Source organism: Eublepharis macularius, chromosome 1 (assembly GCF_028583425.1).
Source record: "Eublepharis macularius isolate TG4126 chromosome 1, MPM_Emac_v1.0, whole genome shotgun sequence".
NCBI lineage: Eukaryota > Metazoa > Chordata > Lepidosauria > Squamata > Eublepharidae > Eublepharis > Eublepharis macularius.
In genome coordinates, this window is record NC_072790.1 from 191,986,156 (window position 1) to 192,006,784 (window position 20,629).

Below are 20,629 nucleotides of genomic sequence, written 5' to 3' on the forward strand. Positions count from 1 at the left end.
TGCTATTTCTTCAGCTTCCCATTTGGTGTCCTTGAGAAAACAAATGACACAACAGTCGCAAGACCTCCCCATCCTTTTTATTTCCCATTCTCTTGTAGCATGTTTAGTCTAGATCTCTGTTGGGGGGAAACATGTAGGCCCTGCTGTCTGCCAGCAGGGGCCTCTCTAAATGGGCACTTGGAAGTCTGTACAGTTTACAAACTAAATGTAGAGTTGTTTAATGATTAAGATATGAAAATTTTAATTCCAAATAACAGTTCTGATCCAGTTAAGGGCCAGTGCTTGTGGCTTGCATACTCATATTTGAGACTGGATGAGTAAACATTAGACCCAGCCTGATCAAACACTTGTGATTGAACAGAGTCTATATCCATTTAAAGAAAGCTGTAATTCCAGTGTTGCCAACCCCCTCCAGTTTGGTTTATCCCCCCCCCCCATCTTGAAGCTAGAACCAGTCCCTCTCTGCATTTTTCTCCAGGCCAGTAAACAGGGTTTATGGCCATTTTATGAACAATGACAGAATTGAGCAGGACTATGTCTGATCACTTCACACTACCTGGAACAGGTCAGAGATCTCGCCCCACTCAGGAGCTGGACATCTGATCAATAATCAGCTTCTCTACAGCTTCATTAGCATTAACCAAACAATTCCCTGCCCCCACCCCATATCAGCATTTTCTACCAAAAGGTGCCCTCACATTTGACTCAAAGTCCCTGTGATCCAGATTAGGTTAAAGTGCCCACCCATGCTCTACTTATCTGGTCAGACCAAGATCACCTCTAAACACATTCCCTCCCCATCTGTATACCATCCCTATATTACCCTGATTAAAAATTTTCTGAGGACTCCAAAACATTCACTTCTCTCCTTCAACCAGTAGTGTCATATACCTAGTCACTCCCCTTGCCCCTTAAGCTCTTACTCAGGTCTGAAAAGTATCTTTTTTCCCCAGATGTGACTGTTCACACTAGAACCAGAGAATGTGTTTCCTGTTATGCTCCACTGTAACAGCTCTGCTCATCAGGGCAAAGCCATCTGAAGGTGTCTCTCTACAAATTGGTAATATCAATATCTGCTCATACCTGAGAGTTCTTTGTTGTTTCCCAGTAGAATGGCCTTACTAACAATATCAGAAACAGTATCACACTCTTATTACGCAAATGTGTAATACAGGATTGTTTAAGATGGCTTTATATGAAGTGAATAGTTATAAATGTCGGTGGAATTTAAGGCAGTCTTCATTGTGTGTGTGTACTGCTTATTGCACTGTTCTCTTATTTTGTAATTGTCAGATGCGCCCTGCTTATCTGTGATGTATGTCTATTGCTCTCTGTGTTATATTCTGGGCCTCTGAGAATGAATGGAGGAATATCTGTGTAGCTGGGTAACTATGTAGCTCGGAATCGCTTATCTTGCAGGTGGCTACTTTCACTTTCTCGGCTGACATGGGAAAGTGTACTTGAAGTGCCCATCGGAGCTGTATCTCCCTGAAACATGGAATGAGCTCATTCTCCTCTTCCCCTCCCCCCTACCTCATCCATCCTTCTAGGCCCTGCGCGCCTAAATGCTAATGGTCCTTATCCCAGGGCAGGAACCTTGCCCTGTAACTAACATTGCTTTCCCCCTTTTCGTCACTTCTGCCAATGCTGTAGTCCGAGTGCACGGATACTGATGGATCTCTAATAAAGAAACTTTAACTGGACTCTTGGAGTGTCTACAGTGAAGTATCTGGGGATCTAACTGGCAGGGCCTGACATTAATCCATCTTTATTTCATTGCTGAGTGCATGTAATTGTATTCTTATAAATTTCATTTCTATTTTCACCCTCTTCAGAGTCCCCGTACTCCTTCCAGACTTGTAGGGACAACTCAGCGCTTTATCAAAGATGCTTGCAGTTGTGTTTATCACTGCCCAGATTGGGGCATTTCTTTAAACTGGATGTAGAACCTAAGCCGGCATACCCTATACTTCAGGACTGGGAGGCAGCAGAAGGAAAGCACCTTCCCTGTGCTCAGCCTCTTGTACTGTGGATTAGAGTCCAAGTTGAAAAATGGGCACCATTCTGCCTGCCATGGCAGTATGATACCACACGTCTTCCGACCACACAGAGTAAAACCACTTATTAGGCTTTGGGAGGAGGTGGAGGACTGAATTCAGCCCCCTGTTCCTACTTTAAAAGTTCATTATCACTCTTATAGCTTCCTTTATACAGTTACATGCACATAGCCGGGGCAGTTTCATTCACACATTGTTAAGATTCGTTTTCATCCCATAAATCTGCTTTAAGAATTCTTGGGTTATGACTGGTTCTAGGCCTATAAAGGTCTTTTAAGTGCAGAGATGGTTTAATGCATCTTGCTTTCCCCCACTGAAGCCAAAGGGATATTGACGAGGCATGCTATGAGCTTTGACATGAACATAATTGTTGTATGAATTTAGTTTGCTTGACTTCCTCAATTACATGCAAGGTAGTTCTCCTGATCAGATCACCTTGATGCTTGTTGTCAAAATTCCTCTCAAACAGCTTTGCATCTGATCAGTGGCCGCTCATTCTATAGGACCAGGTTGTTGCCGCTTGCAGCTCCTTTTGCCCAGTACAAGAACTAAATTTTCTCAACACACAACTGAGACACGTATCCCTTAGGCATGCACAATCAGTTCATTGAATTGTATCATTCTATAGGACCAGGTTGTTGCCGCTTGCAGCCCCTTTTGCCCAGTACAAGAACTAAATTTTCTCAACACACAACTGAGACACGTATCCCTTAGGCATGCACAATCAGTTCATTGAATTGTATCATTCTATAGGACCAGGTTGTTGCCGCTTGCAGCCCCTTTTGCCCAGTACAAGAACTAAATTTTCTCAACACACAACTGAGACACATATCCCTTAGGCATGCACAATCAGTTCATTAAATTGTGTATGTACTATCGGTACAGTAAAGCAAGGATCGATTTGTGGTTCATCCCCTCTTTGTATCTGCACCAAAATTCAATATCCTGCTAATGGCCTTTAGCATGCAAGGAATGGCTGGAAAAAACTTCACCTGAGAACCAATACCAGTGAGAATAAATGGGATGGGCTAGTTTGGTCAATGGCTTGAACTCAGGATAAGGTGAGTTCATAATTGGTGTGTTGCGTTTATAGTTTATAGGATTAGATTGGTGTAGTGGTTAAGAGTGGCAGGACTATAATCAGGAGAACCGGGTTTGATTCCCCACTCTTCTGCCTGAAGCCAGCTGGGTGACCTTGGGTCAATCACAGCTCTTTGGAGCACTCTCAGATCCACCCACCTCACAGGGTGATTGTCATGAGGATAATAATAACACACTTTGTAAACCACTCTGAGTGGGTGTTAAGTTGTCCAGAAGGGTAGTATATAAATCAAATGTTGTTGTCATTATTATTGAACATAAAGATGTTTAATGTTCTAAAGCAAGGGTCCCCAGTCTTTGAGCCTGCACACACCATTGCAATTCTGACACAGGGCAGTCAGTGCAACCACAAAATGGCTGCCAAAGGAGGAAGAGCCAACTACAAAATGGCAGCCATAGAATGTGAAGCCAATCACAAAATGTCAGGGAGTGAGGTTATGCATAACTTGAATAGTAACTTTTCAACATTTCAGGCAGAAGCGGTTTAACAAAATGCCCTTTTAAATGAACATATAGTATTAAAATATTTTCTTGCATACACACATCTTACCTTCAACTCTCTAAACATCTGCACAACCAATCAGATCTCCAATGAGCAATTAGGAGCTCTGCTGGGGAAAAGCCCCACCTTGGCCCTGCCCACTTTCTACAAACAGTCGCCATATTGGGGATCCCTGTTGGAAATGGATACCTCCTTAACGAATAGCACTAATTATGAATTTTAAGACTATAAATTACTTGGAAAGAACAACTGCCCCTGACAATCAGAACTAGACATGGACACAAACCAAAATACCAGGGCTCATTTCGAGGGGGAACGCACAGGAACGCAGTTCTGGCAGGTCCCCAAAGAGGTCACGTTAGGTAACCCCACCCACCTGACTCCTGACCATTTTGGGCCCATTTCAGCCTGGATCGGGCCTCTGACGGGAGGTGGATCACTCTCCCTCTCGTCAGCGGCCTGATCCTGACTATTTTGGGCCCCTTTTCTGCCATTTTCAGCCCCCCTTTTGCCATTTTGGGCCCAATTTTGGCCCTGAATGTCCAGGATTGGGTCCAAATCAGCCAGGATAGGTGATGTCAGGGGGTGTGGCATATGCAAATCAGTTATGCTAATGACAGACTTCCAGTGATGGCAGGGGGCATGGCATATGCTAATGAGTTCCTCCAGCTATTTTTCAACGAAATGACCCCTGCAAAATACGAACCAAAATTTGTGTCGAACCAGGCCAGTTCGTGAACCAGCGGTTCATCAGATCCCATTTCTGACAAACCATCACGAACTTTAGGCTGGTTCATTTGGTTCGTTTTTCAGTTCATCACTGCAGACAGCCTGGTGCCAATCAATCCGTTTCCTAGGCAACAGGGGATGGACTTCCTGCAGACCTTCTGTTAACCCAGAAGTGGTGATTTGCTGGCCCAGAAGTGGCATTTTCACGAACCAAAATGAACAATTCATGAACCGGGGCAGGTTAGTGAAAGTTCATAGTTCATGAAACATGACAAACCATGGTTCGTGAAACTTGATGAACGCATGGTTCTTTTTTTTCTGGTTTGTGCACGTCTCTAATCAGAACTGATAACACTTTGCACTGGACAACATGCATCTATGCCAGTTTATCAGATACTTAGATTACATGATCAAAAAGAGTCCAGTAGCACCTTTAAGACTAACCAATTTTATTTTTATTACATGGCATCTTCAGGGACAGAAACCTTTTGTCATTTACGTATCTTATTCTGTAGGAGCTGAAAGTATTTTAGAAATCTACTTTCAGTTCAAAGTATTGTTGTATAGAGGTGCCTGGTGGCCCTATCCCTCTGTAACATTTGGATAGCTGAGTCAATCACTGCCAAAGGCTTCATCTCTTCATGGTGGGTGATGGTGTACACACACACACACAAAACCAGCTAAAAATTTGTAACCTGAGATTTCCAAGCAACCGGTGAACTTCACCCTTCCTCAGCTTTTCAACCCTTAGCACATGCATATTGTTCCTCTCCCCAAACTTCTCTTCATCTTTCTCCCTGCTCTTGACCTGCCCCCTTCTTCTATCCTATCCAGCCTTGTTGGAGTCATTTTGTGATCCCTTCCTCTCTAAGCCCTTTGCTCTCTACCATTAGGGCAGTTCAAGCAATGGCATCAGAAAGCCCTTTGGCTTACCCAACCTCCTTTATCATTTCTACTCCCTCCATAGCTTGAGACATTAAAATATAGGTAGGAGTGATGTTACTAGCTTTGAATAGGGGATGAATTGTACCATCAAGGGGTATAATGTATTCATCATTTTCAGTGTTAAGTCCAGCCAGAACTAACAGGAACATCTAAAAAGAGAGGTGCTAGGACTGAAAGGTTCATGCCCTTCTACCATCCTTCTAACCCCAGAGATGGAAACTGCTTGAGGTTACCTAGAGAGGTGGGCACTCTGCAGGTAGTCAAGGTATTACCTTTACTACCCTATCATTATCATTAATAATAATTATCTCCATATATTCCAGAAACAGGTTGCAGGGGTTAAGCACTGATTCTCATTAGGATCAAGGTGCGCAATTCACAAAACCTCTTAAATTTGTTTAACGACAGCTAACTGCTTCAGGCAGGTTGTTTGCAAACAGAGGGAATGTTCACAGGCTAGAATTCCCCCGTAGCTTGTAACGTGGGATATTCAAGCTTCAGGTCACTTATTCAACATACACAGTTGCAATGTAGATGGTTACAAACCGAATCTTGTAGCCACAATCCATGAGAAGTTTTTGCTATGGCAGTATCAGTGAAGATTGCAGAAGGGCATTAACTGTATCTTAAATAAGCCAATAGTGATCTTCCGTAAAGAGACAGCTCTACAAAAGATCAGTAACAGTAAGCTGCTAACATTCGTGTCCCCCCCACCCACCCAAAAAACCCATATGGATAGAGGCTCTTCGAAATGAGAGATCCTCTCCCAAAGCTATAGTAAGGGCACTGCTGGAAGGAAGTTCTGTATCTGTCTCTGTTTCTGTATCTGTTTCAGAGATTTCCTTGCCTCTCAGCACAGGAAGTCGTTGCTGTGGCTCACCTGAGGAAGTTCCTGTTATGCCGCTATGGAATGGCTTTGTTCAAATGCAGTTTTAGAGAATGAGGTAATCTTGGATACCACTTCACAGTAGTAATTCTACTGGTGACCTGGTAGCACCTTATGGTGTTATTATAGTCCCCTGGTTTGCATTTTTTACCGCAAGGAGAAAGGGAAAAAAGAAAGAGGGGAGCAGAATAATTTCAAAAAGGGGAAAAAAACCTTCCAGATTTCCTTTTGTTAAATGATGTCTTTTCCCTTTTCCATTTTATGTTAATACGCAGTTCTGGTATCTAACAGATGCGATCTGTTCAGATGCATATAGGAAGGCCACCCATAAAAATCTAAGGTTAAAATATGAACTAGGATGTCTAAAAGCCCCAAAACTCCCTTACCAAAGGAATTTGGCCTTTTGTCACCCGGATAAAGCTGGGGATAAAAAAGATAAAACAAGAGATGGTTGTAGATTATTGTATACAAGTATCTCCATGTACTCAGTGAATTGGCTATCTTTGGCGCTGGCGACATACATTTACCTTTACAAAATAAATGATCCTAAAGGGAAGTAAACAGTTTCTTCCTTGCTAATGTTCCTTGCTGAAGCTATAGGCCTCTCACCTTTCATTTTTAAAAGTAGGTTTCTGGTCCACATAGCTGAAGAGACAAACTTGAGGCTGTGACAACAGTGGGTCTCACTTCCCTCTCCTGTCTCCTTAAGGTTGTTCAGAAGCTGTACCTGGAGCAAAAAGCGAGTGCCTCCCGCAGAACACCTGGAGCACATTACCCCAGTCTCCAGGTTCTGTGCTAGTTTCCAAAGATCTTCTGGATTCATGGCTGAGGCCTCCATAAACAAGAGATTACCAGCCTATTTTAAATAGTCCTCTGAATCTATACCAAATATAAATATGCAGTACATACGACGTGTTGTCAGTAACAGATAGTAACTCTTTCCTTAGTTTCCCTTCAAAGGCAGCGTATCTCTCAGAAGTCATTAAAATACCTGTATTTGGGCAGGAATGTAGCAGTCAGAGAAGGAACATTGGAAGCTACATTGTCCGGTCACAGGGCCGCCCAGCTCATTACTGTCAACTCTTGCTGATAGTGGATCTCCAGATTCTCAGCAGAGAAAGGGCCTCTCCCCAAACCTGCCACCTGAGATAACTTAACTGGCCATACCAGAGACTGTATCTGGGATCTCTTCAACTGCTGTGCTTCAGTGCCCCACTGCAGTGATATTTTAGTAGTTTTTATATTGGAATTATTACTTTAACACACACACACATATATATACATAAAGTATATATATAAAGTGAGTTACAAATTTAACAAAGCAAAAACATTTTTAATGAAAATCTCTTTATTTTTATGTAAATATCAATTTTGGGAGCCTGTCCCCCCCCCCCAACATTTGGAGCTAGCTGTGCCAAGTTTCTTCATTTCTCTATCTAGCAAAATTAATTAAGAACCAACAGCACAACTGCCCCTTAATGAACTAGGATAATGGCAATCGAAGCAGGGCATGTGTGTGGGTCCATTAAGAATCCATTAAGAAATGACTTCCTTGGCATGCCTATTTCAAAAGGAACAGTATATTCAAGAAAAGACATCCACCCTCTTGCAGACATCCCATTAGGTACAACTGGGTACTTGTCCATGAGAAGCACAATATAACACTTCTCCTTCTCAAAGATTCCTCTGTGCCTCTTGATGGAGCAGTTTATAAGAAAACCCTCATGTCCTTCATGAAAAGCACTTACTGGAAGGCCCATTCCTCCTTAGGAGGGATTTACATTGGCAATACAGACACCTCCCTCACTTCACTCACACACCATTTCTCAAAGAATAGGTGAACATGAAACCTAGGAGCATTCAAAAGAACATTTTCAGAACTAAAAAACCAGTCAGATCATGTGGTACTGAGTTCCTGAATAAGAACCATTTCAGAATGCATGTAAAGTGTTACATGGATGAATGCTTCCCACATTAAAAAAAAATGGAGCCCCAGCATGTTGAAAACTAGAATATTAGATAGATAGATGGGCTAGAGCATCTGCTTGATTTGCTAGTTTTTCATGAACAAGGAGATTTTAATAATGGAAACAGGCAAACAGGCAAGTCCCTCACCTGCAACCTGCAATGGTTCAGGGTTTATCTGCCTGTGTAATCTATCCTAAAATTCCCTGCACAGAAATGTGGCAACTTATTTTTTTAAAAAATATATATTTACTTTGCATTCTATTTACATTTCTAAAGCAATTATTAACAAGTTGAGAGAAGAGACTTCTTTCATTGTAGTGACAAACATAATTCACTTGAGTTAGTGCTTTAAAACAGACATTGATATCCACAAGTGCAAGATTACAGTATCTGGATGACCTCTTTTGTCTTTCGATAGATAGGAAGCCATTTTGAAGTCACATGACATAAGACAGTTTTCATTTTTTTTACCCACAAAGAGATATACGTATTACATGTGAAGTTTTGCAAGAGCACCATACATTTTTATTTAGCATATGTTACTAATAAGTTATTCTTCTTGCCATTCCCCACCCTATATCCCAACTTCCTACTCAGCTTTGTATAGCTTAGGAAAGAAATATATTCCCCTGCTATAAAAAGGGGTTATTTTTCAGCTGGCAATGTATGGTAGGAACTGGTATATACAACAGGAGTTTTATACTCCCACCATCACTTAAAAAAAAAAAGATACTTGCTGTTTACATAACTTCCCAGGCTGGAGCTACATGGGATTTTTTGCCACCCAAAAGTCATGTTGAATTTCACCTGGCAGTACACTCCTTCACTTCAAATGGCTGCCAAAAATATGGGACAGGAGTGTGAGGAAATATGACACAACGACATTTTGTCATGCGTTCACTAGAGAGATGACAGGCATTTGACACTAGATTGCTGTTTCACTGGTACCTCCATGATCACCATTATGTTTGGTCAGTGTCCTGTAGCAATCAATCTGGATCACACCTTAGTTTACACAGATCAGCTTCTTGCCATAAAAAGTCAAATACTATCTTGTCTTGTCATCAACACTAATTAAAATTGTCTTCTTTTGATGCTGTCTCAGTTTTCATCCTTGCCGAAGGACTCGGCTACTGTTTAAAATGGTGGCAAGCCAAGAACGGTGTCTGTCAAAAGGCTGAACATGGGGAGATGACTTGCTCGGCCCACTCACTTTATTAGTTCTGCCCAATCAATGGAGACAAAAAAGGGATGAGATTTGATGTCTTCAACTCCAGCAACTCCAGCACCAAGACGCTCCACTGAATTAAACTGCAAAAGCTTAAGACAAACACAGTTGGTAAGGAGGACAGTTTAAGGAACAACAAAATGTACCAAACATGCTAGACTGAACTTAGGTGTAAAAAATCAGCCAGAGGACTGGACTCTGCAGCTAAGCACCAGTGCTGCACACCTAAACTTCATTACTGCATATATTCAAGTATGTCTATGGTGCCTCTTAGCACATTGCTCTCATAGCAGCTTCCAGTTCTTAAATATCAACAAAGTAATAACTAAACAACATAACAAACCAAATAAAGCCAGCCCACAGAAAAACCATAATTAAAACAGTATTTTAAAAGCAGCAGAGAGTCCAAGTATGAAAGAAGGAACAAACTCACTCAGCAGCAGCAACTCAAAAGCTTAGGAACAACATTCACATGACGGAAGCAACCACATTTCCTGTGGCCTGGGACCGTCTTTGTGGAAATGGCTCCTGGGCAGCATAAGAACTAAACTGAAAAAGACGAATTACACGAGGACGCTCATATGTTAGCCGGGAAGCTGAGTTTTAAAAGAGATGGGAATGCTCTGTCAATTTCCCCTCTCTACAGAAAGATAGCTCCTCAGAGGGTTTGTTTATTTCCTCTTTGCCTCCCAGAAGGGGAGGTGAAACTGACAGAGCCTTTGGGAGGCAAAGAGGAAATTAGCAAACCCTCTGTAGAGAGGAAATTGACAAAGCCTTCCGATCTCTTTTAAAACATCTTCCCAGCTAACATTGCAACTCCCTTTACATGCATTTCCTCGTGTAATTCGTCTCTTGTAGCTTAGCTGTAAGAATGAGCCCTAAACCCTAATCTATTTTTGAGGCTCGTAATGTTGACAGACAACTTTGCTTTTCTGTGAACTTTTGTTTTACACGAAGCCCTTTTTGAAGCATCTGAAAGCAAAGCACCAGAGTACAAGGGGTTCTTTTGCTGTTCTCACAGTTTATTTGCCTGCTTCTGAATCATACACAAATACGAGCTGCAGCAGAAGAAGCACACTGTTAGCACCTATCCAATAAGGAATATCTTTGTCCTGGTCTTCATCTAACAAGCCATTAAAACATTTAAAGGAAGGTGATTACATGACCTCCTAGGGAACTGATTCCATTGTTGAATTGTTCTTGCTTTTGTTTCCAATTCACCGTCTGAAGAGCCATACTGACAACAAACACACAAACTCATGTTTTAAATATGGATTTGATAGGGTTCCAAATATGGATTTGATAGGGTTACTGCTGCAAGGAGCTCCTAACTAGTCCATGCTTCCCAGCAGCATATATCCTTCATGTGAAGGGACTCGAGCTTTTGGAGCATATCAACTGACGTAGTCTAGAGCTGAAAACAATGCTTACTGTACAGATTTTATTGGGACTCAGCAGGGTGAGATAACTGGAATGGTACAATGGATAGACTCACATTGGCCTGACCTGGTTTCAGTGCCACAGCTCACTGGGTAGTCTTCTGCAAGCTTTTCCCTCTTTACTTCAGTTACTTTCTCAGTGAGACCTACCTCATACAGCTGTTGTAAAGCTAAAATTAGTAACTTCACAAATGCCTTCCTGAGCTCTTTGAAAGAAAAGTGGATCTCAAAAGAAATGCAATAAATATATTAGCTATGTTTTAAAGCTTTATATTCTACTTTACAGTTCACTTGTCCTGAAACAGTACTGGCCTATGTCTTTCAGATTCCCACAGAAGATGAATTCATTAGCACATTAAAGATCAACAAGATTTCCAATAAGTTTATTATACTTTGCCTTGTATCTGTGCATCCTGACACCCTTCTTTGCAACACCCCTCCCACCTTCTGTCTGGGATACAAGGGCTCAGGGATCTCCAGTCCTACATGTATCGTATGAAGGGAGCTTTGACTCAAAAGCTTATACCCTGGAAATTCTCATTGGTCTTTAAGGTGCTACTGGACTTTAATCTTGTTCTTCTACTGAAGACGAACATGGTTACCCACCTGAAACCACAGAAGATTGGCACGATCAACTGCATTCTAATTTGCTACCAGTCACCCTTCATCTAATGTTGTGCACTTCTGGTAGAGTGTGACATTTTACATAAGTCATTTTTAAGATTAATTTTGATGTTATCTGTCTTACTCTCCAGTTAACAGAAGGCCTTTTCACATACTCTATGGCAGCAAACCCGGGTTTGTTCTCAAGTGTATAACAGCCACTACTGATTCCAGCTCTCCAATGAGCATACTGGTTATGATTAACATGTCTGCAAATACGCTTGTCATATTCACACTTTTAGGTAAACATTTAAAAGGTCCTAAAAATATAATGTATGAAGAGGCTCTAAGAATGTTTAAAAAATCCGGGATTCTTAAAAAAAACCACTGGAACATCTGATTGCCACTTATTAAAAAACTAAGTAGCTTGTTTACTTTGCACTGAAAAAAAATCTACAATCTCTCTTCAAAAAAGAGCTGGATACATGTAGAAAGCAAAGCAGGCTCTTCACGTGTGTGAATTCAAATGGAAAATGATTACTTGAAAGGGGGGTAACCAGCAAAGAGGCATGAAAATATTTACCAAGGATAAAGAGCCCAAGTTTACATTCTGCCATCTTATGAGACTGTCACATTCTAAACATACAGTTCAAAAGAATAATTCAATTTCTAGGTTTTCTCTACTGGCTACAGCATAATGCAGCTCCCTACATCCAATTGTCATTTAGGAGTGCTCTATATTCTCCTTTGGCACATGTGTTCAAATGCCTACACCCAGTAATCAAAGTGAGAAATTCCCCATAAAATGTACTCATTTGCACATCTTAAGTTGGCTCTGCCACTTAAAATCTCACTTGGTAAAGATAACTCAGATAGCAAAGCAAACTCCTTTTGTGAATATACATGAGCCAGCAGATAAGCAGTCAGAGAGACTGTCGCTCTGTAGTCCTCTGGAAATATAACAAGTGACAGCAGGTGGCGAAGTTAAGTGCAAAGAAATCTATGTTCTAAAGGTTTCCTCTTTGCAAGAAGAACTTTAATCTCAGAAAGCAAATGCAGAATAAATTGCACTAGATCTACATTGTTAGAAAACATGGTGGATTATTATGCTAGCTGGGACAACCTTTGAAATAGAGAGTGTAGACAGAATGGCAACGAAGGAAGCCTTAAGAACTTTATCTAATCTGTCAGCAATCAAAAATAAATAATAAAACCTCTGAATTATGGAAGACCTCATCAGTTAGGTGTTTAGAGGGGGTGGGGAAGAGAGCGATTTAAAATGAGGTCACTTGTTTGGAAGCTGTGTCATGAGACACATTTGGCACTCATCTGCACACTGTCCTCTCCTAAGCATTTAGTGATGGGCTGACCCCATGAAACCTAGGAGGGGGTGGAAGAGGAAAATCATCATGAAAAATGACTAGCCATGCCAAGAGCCCCCTTTTCCTTTTCCTGACAAAGCTTCCTCAACAATGAATGGTAGTTTCCTTGGATAGACACACAACAGAAAGTTGATTTACTAGCCAATGGGGGCAGACCCTTCAACCTGAAAGTTGTTCATGTGCAGCCCAGGACTGGAACACTTCCTTTTGGATACGGGGCAACTTTGAACTTGGAAAAGGAGAAGCAGCAAATGGCTTGCTTCAAGCTCTCAGGGGAGTCAAATGCCTTCAGTGTTGCTTTAATAAAAGTCTCAGAGATGTCAGTGGTAAAATTCCATTCATTTTCAACCCCTTTGGAAAAAAAAACACAGCCTGCCTTCTATGAGATTAAATAGCAGGCAGGCAGTTTCTCTCATGATCCCGAGAGCACATGACTGTTAAGTTGAACTCTGGTACAACCGATAGGCCTTTGGATTTGGATCACTCCATACTGGGGGCTATGTTGAAGACCTTACTTTACTGCAAAGTAGAACCATTCTTCTATTTGCTAGACGTTTAGATTCCATTCACTATTCTTACTGGTCCAGCAGTTTGATCTGTAGAGATTTTCTTATATCATGTTCTCAAAAACTGGCTTCTGCTTTCCAGGCACAATTCAAAGGGATGATATTTAACCTTTCAAGCTGTAAATGGTTTCGAACCAGGGTACACGAAGGACCGTCTTCCCCTATATGAGCCTGCCTCATTTGAAGTAATCATTGGAAGTCCTTCTCTAAGTACAAAAGTGGTTGAGAAGCTAGCTGAGTGTTGGAGACAAGACTTTTTTCTGGGGCTTGCCGCACCTATAGCACCCCCTCAAGTACCTCATTTTTAGGTACTTGGAGACATCTTTCTTCCTAACTAGCTTTTAGTGCCTCAGTTTGTTTGCTCTTCTCTCCCTTGCATTGCAGTCACCAGCTTGACTGCTGCTTTTAGTACTGTTCCTTTCTGTAGTGGAGAGTGCTGTCAAGTCACAGATGACTTATGGCGACCCCCTGCTGGGGTTTTCATGGCAGGAGACTAGGAGAGGTGGTTTGCCATTGTCTTTTCCCCTATTATTTTGTAGACTATAAGCCACCTTGAATGTCCCCACAGTGGCAAATAATTAAAAAAAATAATTCATCTAGAAGACAATTGTGATTATTTATCTTTAAAAACATAATAACGGAGCAAGTAGTCTGTTATCCACCCACTTTTATTCTTTGCAGAAAAGATCCCTCAAGCAGTTCCAAATGCACATGTTTCTCTGGCAGTGAGTGCTTTGCAGACCACCCTATTAATAATTTCTATAAGAGCATCCTTTAAAAAGTATGTGTAGTTTTGATGTTTTGTTTGCATCTCTCTGTTTATTGAGGTACTAAACAAAGGACAAGAAGACGGGACCACTAGCAACCCTTCAAGACAATCTATAATACATTTCCAGGTCTGAATTCAAGACAGTCTCCGCAGTACACTTCAAATACTTCAAAGGCTTTCGGAGAGAAGAAGGGGAAACAACTTCACCGCTGTGTTTAGAGTAAGAAGCAACAGGTTTAAATGAAAGGGATGCAGATTTAGGCCAGGTAACAGCAACATCTTCGTGCTGTAAGAAAGTTAAGCAATGACAAAATGTCTAGGAGAACTGTGGAGTCTTATTCCTTGGAGGTTTGCAAGAGAAGGGCTGTCAGGCATCTTCCTGGCATGATTTAGCACTTGAAGGACTGGATTCTACAGCCCCAGCCTCCCCACCCCACCCCGCCCCCACACACACACTTTCATATCTTCTTGGGATGCTCTGCTCCATTCTCAGAACAGAAAAATCATTTCTTTTTCAAAAAGGATTTGTGGTGGAGGCCAAATCAGGCTAACAATGGCTTTCCACCATGAACCCAACATAACCCCTGGTCTTAAAGACCTCTGCAACACACACACACACACACACAAGACGATGAACCTCACCTACTTTCCCCCCAAGCTGACACACAAGAATAGGGCCCCTTAGAATATTTGCCACAAAACAGGCTTTGGCAGAGAATTTCTCCGATTATACACCTCAGCTCCTCAAAACCATATGCTGGGCCCTAACTACTCCAGTAGCCATCTTACAAACCCTTCTGCTTGTTCTTCCTCTCTGACTCTACCAAGAGGCAGATGATCCCCCTCCTTCAAACAGTAACGATATAATCCCTTGTCTATATTTTTACCACCAGCAAAGACACTGGGAAACTGCAGCTCAGGTGCATAAAATCTGTTCACATTAGGGAGGAAAGGTTCAGGAGGTCTCTTTAAGTCTTGAGTTGTATAGGAGTGAGTCGGGGGGGGGGCAGCCCATGTCACCAGCCCTCGCCCAACTAAAAATAGGGCCCCTGTTAAAAATTAGTTGCTAATAAGGGTCTACCAGTGATTCTCACTCAGGAGCCATGTGTGGATCTTTGGCATGCCTCCAGCAGCTCTTTCTGAGAACTGTTCCCCAATACGGCACCTGCCCTGTGTTTCAGGGAAACTGGCAAGGCCCTTGCCTGGTGGGGCTTGTGGTTGGTAGAAAGGTCCTATCCAGAAGCAGCTGCCGCCAGCGGAAGAGCTATGTCGCAATCCGCCTTGCAGTACAACTGTGCGTGCAGTTCTCTGCGAGCCATGGAGAGAGTAACACTTATTTTGATAGCCTGTCATGATGAATATACAAGCCACAAATACAGATTCTCCAGGGATGTACCTGCTGAAGGAGTGATCTTGCCTCTTCTGATATGTGGTCTGGCACATTCAAGCAGGTGTGGGTATTGATTCCTGCCGGGTGGCACTCCACTAGACTCTGCAGCAACCAAATCAGAAACATTATATGTTGTTGTTAAGACAGAGAGAGATACAGAAGGAAGGGGTGTATATTACTGTGCTCACATGGCACATTTTTTTCAGGCTAGGAGCCAAACTTAACCATTTTCAACGTTTAAGAATACAATGAAATGGCATCCCCTCATGTCTCTCTATATAATCCACTCATTTTTATCTTGCTCTTCTTCCAAGGCTACGTAGCTCTATTTATAATACAGCAACTAGTATTACATTACACTGACTGAACACAAAACTAGTCATACTTTGGCACCGTATGTAGCAATTAAATTGCCCTGATCACAGCCTCCAAGCAAGGATCATCATTAGTGCAACTTCCTACAGGCCGTTCAACTAGCTGCAAAGCTCTACAGCACTTCAGGCCTCCATCTCCGGTTTCCTTTTCCCGGGACATTTCTCATTCCTTTGCACAAAGTCCACAGAATTCCACAGAACGCCAAAGGAGAAGAAATTAAGAATGCAGAAAAAAGGTAAGAGCAACGCTTTTGGATCGAACCAAAGATTTATCTGGTTCACCATTCTGTGTCCAACTATGGCTAGCCAAAGACTTTTAGAAATCCAGCAAGCAAGGCATGAAGTGACAGCCTTTTCCCAAAGTGGAACATAGCAAATAGTTAAATATGTCTTGACCCTATTTGCTACCTTTTCAAAGGGAACGGATCTTATCCATTCATCACCCTGAGCAATACTTTTGGTAGTGTGAATCTCACCAGTATGGCTGATTCTGAATCTAATTAACATTATGTGCATTAACCTAAGTCCTCTTTCTTTGCCTTCAGAGCAGCCCTATGAGATAACAGGTGAAAGATGCAACACCAAGCTGCTCTGAATGCCTTGAACTGCTGAAGAGTTCAGTATGGCATGGAAATATGCATCCTCTAAATAAATAGACCACTGAGTTGCTCCCAATTTTTAGTATTCTCTCCCCTTCTGGCTAAATAACTATCAGCAATGCCTACCTTCCCTGTAAGGAGTTCAAAGAGAAGGGCACCCAGACTCCACCAATCACAGGCTTCTGATTCTTCAAAGACAGCTCCAACTTCTGAATAAAAGACATTTGCAATTAAAATTCAAAGATCAGATACACCTTCAAACCTGTATTTAAAAGGAGACTCTTTAATGCTGATAGGGCATATCTGGAGGTATTGCACCCTTTAGCTCACCCTAGCACAAGCTGTTTTTTTCCCCCCAGTAGAGCTACGCATCTTTACAATCAACATTTGGAGCAGGCAATAGGGACTCTTAAGCAGGCCAGGACTGTGCTCCTCTACCACAGTCCTGCCCCACCCCTGCTTTGAAATTTGGGAGGAAACCACTTGCACCATCTTACTTCTTTCAGTTGTTTCTGCAGAGCAGCCCTTTTAACAGGAATACAATTCCCTCAGCATCTTGGAGGCAGGTCCATGCCCGACTGCCTCTTTCAATGTTTTGAAGACGGAGGGAACAAGACTACACATGCAACAGAGATGCCTAAAGAAAATAGTTTCCAACATCAAAGATTTTATGTGTGAATGGGACAGGGACTACTGTTGCTTGCAACTTCTTGCCCTTTTATTCTAAACAATTACAGGCCTAATTAGGGAAGGATCACCTCCGAAATGCTTTTAGACTGGGGAAAGCCTAGAATTCTGCACAACTCCGAAGTTTCCTTCCGTGAGTTCTGAAGCACAGTTGGTCCTCTCCAACAAACACAAGGGCTGATTCCACACGGCTTACCTGAAGCCGGGACGTTGCGGAACATTGCGGATCATGCCAGAAAAAACATGGAAGATCGCGTTTTCTCGTGCGAGTTTTGCGCGACATTGCGCAAAACTCGTGCGAGAAAACATGATCTTCCGTGTTTTTTCCGGCATGATCTGCAATGTTCTGCAACGTCCCGGCTTCAGGTAAGCCGTGTGGAATCGGCCAAGGTCTAGTTTGTGCCGTGTGGCTCTGTTGTCCTTCATGAACAAGGAAAGCTGTATTCAAATGTAAGTTTCTCTGTACAAACAGCTACTTAATTGAGAGGTTCAGTTTCTAAAGAGCCAGAAGTCCCTGTTCACCACAACATCACTTGTGCTAACAGCCTGATCCAATGCTTGTTTACTGAGAAGCAAATCCGGCTGTTCAATGGGGCTTACTTTCAAGTGGGCATGCATAGGATTGGAGCATAAAAATGCTTTGGCTGAATTTATTTTATTTTCCTCTCTCAGTCACCAATAACCTCACCCCACCCCCACGCTTGCTGCTTTGCCTTTCAAAGAGGTTTTCCTTAATGAACGAGAACGCTGCAGGTAAACATTTTACTGTCTATTCTCCCTTCCTTTGGAATGGGTCCCTCTGCAACCTAATGACAGAAATAAGGCTCAAGATGTCACATTAGTAAGGCTACCTCTACTCTCCACAATACATCTGAAGGGCAAAAAAAAATAAGAACTATACATCGTGAAGTGCTTTCAAGTGGTACACAGTCCAGCCAGCTAATGTAATGCCACATGGTGGAAAAACGCTCTCGCCCCTCCGGCCCCTCTCCAAAGACTTTAATATTGCAGTCAATCTGAACCCAAATACCTGCTCTCAATAATGAAGCCATTTCATTCGCATCCATCAGAAAAGTCATTTACACAATACAATGGCAGGGACCCTGAAGCCTGACTGACTAGTTGCTTTTCTCTCATGGTGATTCTACACCCTGTAGTAGAAAACAGTTGATTTTGGATCGGTTCTTTGCACTGTCCCTACTAAAGCATCTTATTTGTGGTGCATGTACAGGGGCAGTGCCTGGCATCACTGAGACATAACTAGAGGAAGTTCAGGCTGGCATATTTCCAAGATGAAAAATATCACCACTAGTTGCTCATTCACCTTTTGCACCCCTGCACGGTACACATACTCATACCCCAAGTCAGCCCAATGCTCCATCTAGCCCAGCACTGTCTAATTCAACTGAGAGGAGCTCTCTGTGGTATAAAAGACAGACCTTCCCCAGCCATGCTTCCTGTACTAGCCAAGGACTGGTGGCCTTTTGCATGTAAAGTTGTGCTTTATCAAGTAAGTCAATGACAATGCTTCTCTGAAGGAACAGACAACTAGCAGATAATGGCCTCCATCAATCAAACTAGCCACTCTGCTAGCAAGGGAAGGCTGAGGACCAAACTGGATGCAAAAATTGGAGATTGTGAGCAGACCTTCTGGTTTTCATACTACAAATAGCAGCTGAGGGTGGGGGAGTCCCTGATTCAAATTAGAAATATGGCACAGAAAGAGACTATGAGCCAAGCTACAAGTGACACCTGACACAGGTTGGAAACTTGTCAGCTTCCCTCAAGTTTTGATGGGAAATGTAGGTGTCCTGGTCTTGCAGCTTGGCTCTCCGACTGCTGTCCAATGGACTTTTCAACTGTCACTTGTCCAACATTCCGCCAAGCTTCCTACATTCCCATCAAAACTTGAGGGAAGCTGACAAGTGTCCAACTAGTGTCAGGCGTCACTTGTAGTTTGGCTCTACCTCTTTTCCCCAGGCTATTTTGGAAATCTCGTCAGGGATGCTATTTGCTCTTCATCGAAACACATATATTATTTTTCCAAAGAGCCAAATAGCAGCTCCAAGGGAAGGAGAGGACATGATTGAGACTGTAAACATGCCATGGGCAGAAAGGTTTGCTCGCTTTCCTGTATGACTGTCCTGATCTGAATGGGGATGGTAGCCATTTGCAGTTTAACAAACAGCAAAAGATCCATTTAAAGATACTTTTCCTTTCCTGTGACTTTTCTTGGGCATTGCATGAGAGAATTTGGGAGTAGCCTATTAAACACTCTCTCGCCTCATTTGATTCAGTCTCTCCTCCTATTTTCAGATCCAGAGCAGTGGTGTCATTTTCCACTCCACTATCAAAGCCTTCAGCAAGCCCCCCACCCCACCCCACATACTCTGGGAAATCAGAAGTATTGCCTAGCTTCAAAATAACCAAAGGTTTCCCCTCCTATTCTGTTCACATGGCCAAAATGCATAGAAAACATACGCTTTCCCCAGTCCTTATTCTCTGCAACCTGCTTTGCATATTCTACCACTCTGCTTACATCCTTTCCACCTCCAACACAAATCTTGTTTTCTGTTCTAGTTTCCCTCCTTGCTATCCTTGATCTGTGGACTGCCAACCTGGAGTTGTTCACTGGCCTTGAGTTTGGACTGAAGTTCACTCTGCCCACCCTGACATCCCAGTACTCTGGAAGTGAGACTAGGCCACTCTGCCAGGCATTCTATGATCCCAAACCCTCTTTGGACTTTGTCTTCAACTAGCTGCAGCTTCTGCAAACTCCTTCCTTATCCTACACCAGTCAAACAATGCTGAGCCTTTTTATTCACACTATTGAACATGGAAGGTTTAAAGCAAAGCTTGCAACACTCGTAGTATCAGTCTGTGTTTAAAGCAAGCGAGGAACTCCTGACAAAATCAATTACAGTACAAAATGCAAGTAACCTACGAAAGTTATATTTAAAGTGTCTCTGTTCTGGTTTGTGAAAAAGAAAAAAAATCCCCATGTCCTTTAAGACAAAGATTAACAGCAAATGGAAGAGATTCTTCTTTTTCTTCTCATCAGCTACCCTAGGATGGATTTAAAACTTCCTCTAACACCATCTGGCAATATGAAAGGACAAAGTTATTTAGTGCTGTGTTATCAAAGATGGCAAACAGTCACTCCCAGCCTGCCCTTTAACTACTTCCAATTATGTTGGAGAGCAAATTATTATTTTTTTCCACACATATAGAACTAAGCTCACATCTTGTGACCAATCTCATGCAAATGACTCCATTGAGAATTATGGCTTCACTGGTCAATTCTGACTGGACTTTGTCCCTGGTAACTTGAGAGATCTCTATGAAGCAGCTGTTTGTGTGGGGGGGGGGGCTCATCAACAACACTCAAAAACAAAATGCTCAGA

At 42.3% G+C, this 20,629-nt stretch overlaps 1 protein-coding gene across 4 annotated transcripts in view; it reads right to left on the reverse strand.

Moving 5' to 3' along the window:
- Positions 1-7,582: 7,582 nt before the first annotated feature.
- Positions 7,583-20,629, reverse strand: part of RPS6KC1 (ribosomal protein S6 kinase C1) — a 142,385-nt gene continuing 129,338 nt past the window's right edge. For all 4 annotated transcript variants that reach the window (XM_054981781.1, XM_054981773.1, XM_054981790.1 and 1 more), the window contains 3 exons: positions 16,665-16,747; positions 15,572-15,667; positions 7,583-9,508 (listed from right to left, as the gene is read on the reverse strand). In XM_054981781.1, coding sequence (XP_054837756.1) covers positions 9,398-9,508; positions 15,572-15,667; positions 16,665-16,747 — 290 coding nt within the window. In that variant the 3' untranslated portion in view covers positions 7,583-9,397. The remainder of the gene's footprint in view (positions 9,509-15,571; positions 15,668-16,664; positions 16,748-20,629) is intronic.